The sequence below is a fragment of the Ipomoea nil genome, unplaced genomic scaffold (genome assembly GCF_001879475.1).
Source record: "Ipomoea nil cultivar Tokyo-kokei standard unplaced genomic scaffold, Asagao_1.1 scaffold3025, whole genome shotgun sequence".
Lineage (NCBI taxonomy): Eukaryota > Viridiplantae > Streptophyta > Magnoliopsida > Solanales > Convolvulaceae > Ipomoea > Ipomoea nil.
The window spans coordinates 622,690-629,054 of NW_017619453.1; the positions used below are offsets into that span (position 1 = coordinate 622,690).

A 6,365-nucleotide genomic window follows, 5' to 3' on the forward strand; every position below is an offset into this window, starting at 1 on the left:
AATCCGTTGTCTATTTCACTGCCGGGAATGATAAAAAAAAAAAAAAAAAAAAAAAATTTCACTGCCGAATCCGTTGTCTATTTCACTGCCGGGAATGATGCGTTGGAGCTAGTATGTTTTTGCACATGTAAAAAGGCCTGTACTTGTAGATGTATTAGGGTTTAGATTTGTAGAATTTGGTGGGTAGCTGCGGTGGTGGAGTTGGAAATGGATGGAAGAAGGATAACGGCCAGTCCGCGGCCGTGCTCTGGGCGGCGTGTGGTGGCGAAGAAGCGAACTCGTAGTGGGATTGATGGGTTCGTTAACAGCGTTAAGAAGCTCCAAAGGAGGGAGATTTCGTCGAAGCGTGACCGAGCGTTCAGTATGAGCGATGCCCAAGAGCAATTTCGGAACATTCGGCTACAGGCCTGTTGGGTTATTTACTGAAATTTTGCAATTTGGAATCATTATTGAATGTTTTGTATGAATAACTGTGATGAAGGAACTAAATTCCGTCTTTAGCTTTACTGGGGGTAGGGGTGTGCAAAACCCGAAAATTCCGACCCACCCGACTGACCCGAAACCCGACGGGTGCATCCGTGCCGCGAACCGTATCCGAATACCCAACCCGAACTGAGGCTACGCTATTAGACGGATACAAGGGGTTCGGGTGGGAGGCATTAAACGCCACCCGAACCCGTCCGATTACCCGACTAAACCCTAGGGTTTTTTTCCGCTATATAATACGATGTCGTTTGGTGTATGTATATATATCACTCATTTCATTGAGCGCAGCCGAGCTCTCAGTTCACTCTTGACTCTTCTAGACTTCTCTCAATCTCTCATCTCTCATCTCTCGACTCTCGTTCTCTCTTTCGCTCTGGTCTTTGAGACTTTGAGTCTTAGACTCTTAGTGTCTTACTCTCTAAGACTCTGAGAGTCTTAGTCTCTGTTTGTTACTGTCTGGTGGAAGCCCTATTTGGAGACTCGGAGTAGCGACTGGCGGAGTGGTGGAACGGTGGAAGCCCTAGACCCTAGTCCGGTCACCGGAGTCTGGTGGAACTGTGGAACGGTGGAATAGTGGATTCGAAGCCCTTTGTTCTCGAGGGATTAAATCTGAGAAACGAAGTAATTACTAAACCCTATTTACATTTCCGTTATAGATTATTGTGTATTTGTCTTCTTGATTAGGGTTTCTAATTTTTATGATTATGTGGACTGTGATACTTGTAAATCCATTGAGAAGTTCCGGATTGCATGTCACTAGTCCTTTGAGTTTGAATTTGTGAATTGTGTGATTAGGGTTTCTAATTTGTAACGTAAATATCTGGACTCACTGGACTATGATACTTGTAAATCGTTGAGAAGTTCCGGATTGCATGTCAGTAGTTCTTTGAGTGTGAATTTGTGAGTTTGATTAGGGTTTCTAATTTGTAACCTAATCTGTGGACTCACTGGACTATGATACTTGTAAATCCGTTGAGAAGTTCCGGATTGCATGTCAGTAGTTCTTTGAGTGTGAATTTGTGAATTGTTTGATTAGGGTTTCTAATTTGTAACCTAATCTGTGGTGGAAGCCATACTACCCTAGCCCCTTGCCAGTTGCCACTGTGTGTTAAATACTGAAATCCATATAAATGTTAAGCGTGATGGTATTTGTGTGGAAGCCATATATAAATGTGGGAGTGTGTCTTGTACTCATGTGTGACTGAAATCCATATAAATGTGGGAGTGTGTGACTGAAATCCATATAAATGATGAGCATATAAAGTAGCATACACCTACTTAGCTTGAATGCCTGATTATGGATTTCATTGTAAATTGTAATTTGTAAGTTGTTAGTTACTTAGTTGTAAGTTGTAACTGTGAAAATGTGAAATTGTAAGTTTATGGATATGTGACCCTTAAATCATTTATGTGCAATTCTGCATACATGATGAAATGTTCAATTCACTGAATTCTGCCTGTTTAACACTTTAATTGATACATGTGTGTATGTGACAAAGGCCATTCTCTGTTGATGATTTTGAATGAGTGATTTCCCATTCTGTGTCACTGTCTCACTGATACTTTCCCCTTTTTAGATGGAAAGTGTTAGTGGTGTAGAGACTGTTACTGGTGTATCTGGAACACAACCTGAGTTGGAAGCACCTGCTGTAGAGACTGTTACTCCTCAGTCTCAGCAGCCTTTGCCTCCACCTGTTCCAAAGAAAAGGAAAGAGGTTGAATCCAGGGCTCCATGTTGGGATCACTTTGAAAAGATCAAAGACAGTGAGGGCATTGTCATCAAAGGAAAATGTATATATTGTGCAAAAGTGTATTGCTGTGGGAGCAAGAAACATGGGACTTCTTCTCTCAGACTTCATGTGGTAAACTGCCTTAAAAATCCTCACTCTAAGGAGACAAGGCAGTCCCTACTCACATTCCAACCTGCACCTTCTTCTGCTGGAACTCAAAGTAGTGAAGGAACTGAAGGGGTGTTGGGTACTTGGGTGTTTGATCAAGACTTGATAAGGAGAGCCTTAGCTGAGATGATTATTTTAGATGAACTTCCTTTTAGGATTGTTGAGGGACAGGGTTTTAGAAAGTTTGTTTTAGTTTGCTGTCCTAGGTTTAAAATCCCTTCAAGATGGACTATCAGTAGGGACATTTTCAAGATATTTTCTGATGAGAGGGTCAACTTGAAGAAGTTTTTTAGGACTAGCAGTCAGAGGGTAAGTATCACAACTGATACTTGGACCTCAGTCCAGAGAATAAACTACATGTGCATAACTGCACATTTCATTGATAGTGAGTGGAAGCTGCAAAAGAAGATTATTTCATTTGTTCCTATATATTCCCACAAGGGGGAAAGTATTGCAAAGGCTTTAGAGAGTTGCTTTTTGGACTGGGGTCTAAAATCAGTGTTTAGTGTGACAGTAGATAATGCTTCCAGCAATGATACTGCCCTAGGATTCTTGAAGAAGAAGTTGGGCTCTTGGGGTTGTACTGCTGTTAGGTGTAAGTATTTGCACATGAGGTGCATTGCTCACATTCTTAACTTGGTGGTACAGGATGGGTTGAAAGAATGTGACAGTTCTGTTAAGAAAGTCAGGGATGCTGTTAGGTATGTGAGGAGCTCACCTGCTAGGTTGCAGAAGTTTAAATCACTAGCTGATCTAATTGGGGTGGAAGCTAAGAATTCTCTGTGTCTAGATGTCCCTACAAGGTGGAATTCCACATATATGATGCTTAATACTGCATTACTGTTTCAGAAGGTATTTGAAGCCTATGATGATCATGACAGTTCATTTAAATCTGATTTGGGAGGAAGTGTACCTGATTTCTTAGATTGGGAATCCATTCAATCTTTGGTTATGATTCTAAAATCTTTTTATGAAATGACTGTTAGGATTTCTGGATCATTGTATGTAACTTCTAATACCTTCTTCTCTGAGATTTCTGATTTGTCTTGCTTGTTGAAAAATATGGAGGAAGCTACAGAAGATAGTGTTAAACTGATGGGTAAAAATATGAGGGCAAAATTTGATAAGTATTGGGGTGAGCCTGAAAAAATGAATTTTTTGATATTCTATGCAAATATCTTAAACCCCATGGACAAAATTGAGTATATGCCCATTCAGTTTAACCAGTTATATGGTGAGGACAAGGGTAAAACAATGTTTGATAAGGTGATTGTTGGCCTTAAGGAGTTGTTTGAAGATTATGTTGCATGCTTCCCTGTCCAGTGTGTTGAACAATCTGAAAAATTTTCTCCCTCAATAACAATATCTGATTCAGTTTCTGTTGGGAGACCTCAATCATTACTGAAATCTCAGATTAAGAAGCAAAAATTGGTGAGTGGGGATTTGTCTAGGAAAAAAAATTGAGTTGGAAGTGTATCTCTCTGAGGTTATTGTGGATGAGGATGATTCATTTGACCTTCTAAGATGGTGGAAGCAACAATCTGAAAGGTTCCCTGTCTTATCTAAAATGGCAAGGGATATTCTAGCTGTTCCAATATCAACTGTTGCTTCAGAATCAGCATTCAGTACAAGTGGAAGGGTACTTGATGCCTTTAGGAGTTCCCTAACTCCTAGAATTGTTGAGGCATTGGTGTGTGCACATGATTGGCTAAGGTTAAGCAACCAACCAATCTCAATTGAAGAAAATATTGAAGATGTTGAAAGGATTGAGAAAGGTATATACTTCTAACTTCCAGCAATGATCTGTTTAATTGTTTAAGCTTTAATTTCCATTTTGTTTTTGTACTGCAGAGTTGTGCTGCACATCCAGCACTGGAACTGGAATGCCTACAATTGTTGTATGTTTACTTATTTACTTATTTGATTTGTGATTACTTATTTACTTATTTGATTTCATGATAAATTTATGCCTCTGTATCAGTGTATCATGTATGTGTATCAATGATTCAAATCAATGTCCCTCGTGAGGCTGGGAAGTTGGAACTGGAAACTGGAAAGTGCTCATGGCTAGGTAACATTTTAAATGTTGCTGCCATTGAGCTCAGGTATCAGTATAAGTACTGACTAAATGTCTAAATGTGACTTCTGACTTCTGACTCACTATACTTATAAGTTATACCTGTATAAATGTTCATTATTGTGCTATGATGATGCTTCCACCATGTTCTCTGAATATATAGAATTGGGTTTGGTATGTTGCCTTTGAAGTGTGGTGTTTATGCCATACTCATTGAGTAGTGTGCCCCCAATCCTAACTTGATATGGAAAAAAAAGCTATCTGAGCACTCTTTTAGTCTTTTACAGTTTCAGTTTGTGTGATTGTGTTATTTGTGTCAATTCTAACTAACTACAAATGTTTTGAACTTATTGTGTTTTTATGTGTTCACTTATCAGGAAGAAGAATAGACATAGAGTACTCTATATTATATTAATCATATATTCATATATTGCTTTTGGAGTTTTGGATATCTGGCTTTCTTTTGCTCAATGCCTGAAACATGAATGCTGATGTGCTGATTGGAGACTGATGCAGTGATGCTGTTGGAACTTGCCTGCTTGGCTGTGCTTGCTATGAACAATTAAAATTCTCATTACAAGTTTTAATTTTGTAACTTGTAAGTTGTAACTTGTAAGCTAATCTGCTGATTATATGTAAGCTAATTTGTATAAGTTTACTTATGTTATTTACTTATTTTTGCTGTTAAGTAGTTAGTAATTACTAGTTAGTGGCTTTTAGTACTTAAGTAGTTCATTAGTTAGGTACTTAGCCACTTAGGTGTTCCATTTAAATCCATGAATAGAATATTTGATTTTAAGTTTTTTTCATTCTGATAAATCCGAATTACAACACGGATATCCGACCGATCCGAACCAATCCGAAAATAAAAATAACCGATCGGATTAGTCAACAAAAATAAACGGTTAGGGTGGTCAAAATGGAAATCCGAAATCCGACCGGGGGTCTCATTTCGCAATCCGATCCGTCCGACTGCACAGGCTTAACTGGGGGTGGAATCACTGAAAACAGGAACGCCCCCCCCCCCCCCCCCCCTCTCTCTTTTTCTTAAGGTTAATTTTAAGGAGCACCCTAGCTCAGGAATTTTCATTATATATATATATATATATATATATATATATATATATATATATATATATATATATATATTAATAATTGAATAGGCAACCTGCCAAAAAAGTCAATCGAACAAATTTAACTGGTAGATGGACTTATTTGACACTTAATTTAGTTCGGGGTGGGAATTGAGCAGTTCGCAGTAGTAGATGGGCCTATTTGACACTTCTGCCCAAATTAAATGATTGTGTATAGAGTCGTGCACATGAACGGTCATATGCGGAAAATTGTAAGGAGCAAGCTAAGGTTTCTGTTTTGTAAGGAGTTAGGCACAATTTAGCTGATAGCTGTTAGCCGATTGGGTTAATTAGAGGGTATAACTAGTTGATAACATTAACTGATTGTAGAAAAGTGTTTGGTAAATTAGTTGTTAGCTGATAGCTGTTTGGTATAATTTTGAGTAGCTTTTTAAATTTTAACATTTTAGAGTACAAAAAGCTAATTAACCAAACACTTATATTGATTTTTAAACCAAGTCAAACAACTAAAAGTTGTCAAATAAACTAAAATTAACCTATATGCTAACTATTTTACCAAGCAGGGCCTTACGAATTATAAATTAAAAGTCTCAAAATTTCTTTGGAAACCTAATTGAGTAAAATAGTACATATGATATATGCGTATTCATATGTTGTGCTTTAGTTGTTTAGTTAAAAAAACAAATGTTGTAAGTAAGAAAATCATATCAACGACTTTAAAAAAAAAAAAAAAGGAATACAGTTATTGACTTTTAAGTATAATCTTCAAGATTGCTTTGAAAATATTGCTCCCTTAGAATATAACAATCT

At 37.7% G+C, this 6,365-nt stretch overlaps 1 protein-coding gene across 1 annotated transcript; it reads left to right on the forward strand.

Annotated features, from left to right (window-relative positions):
- The first annotated feature begins 207 nt into the window (after positions 1-207).
- Positions 208-4,953, forward strand: LOC109163401 (zinc finger BED domain-containing protein RICESLEEPER 2-like). The gene is made up of 6 exons (XM_019312144.1): positions 208-414; positions 2,064-3,815; positions 3,919-4,159; positions 4,236-4,286; positions 4,366-4,489; positions 4,839-4,953. The coding sequence occupies exons 1-6, from the start codon at positions 208-210 to the stop codon at positions 4,951-4,953; spliced, it is 2,490 nt and encodes an 829-aa protein (XP_019167689.1).
- The last annotated feature ends 1,412 nt before the right edge of the window (positions 4,954-6,365 follow it).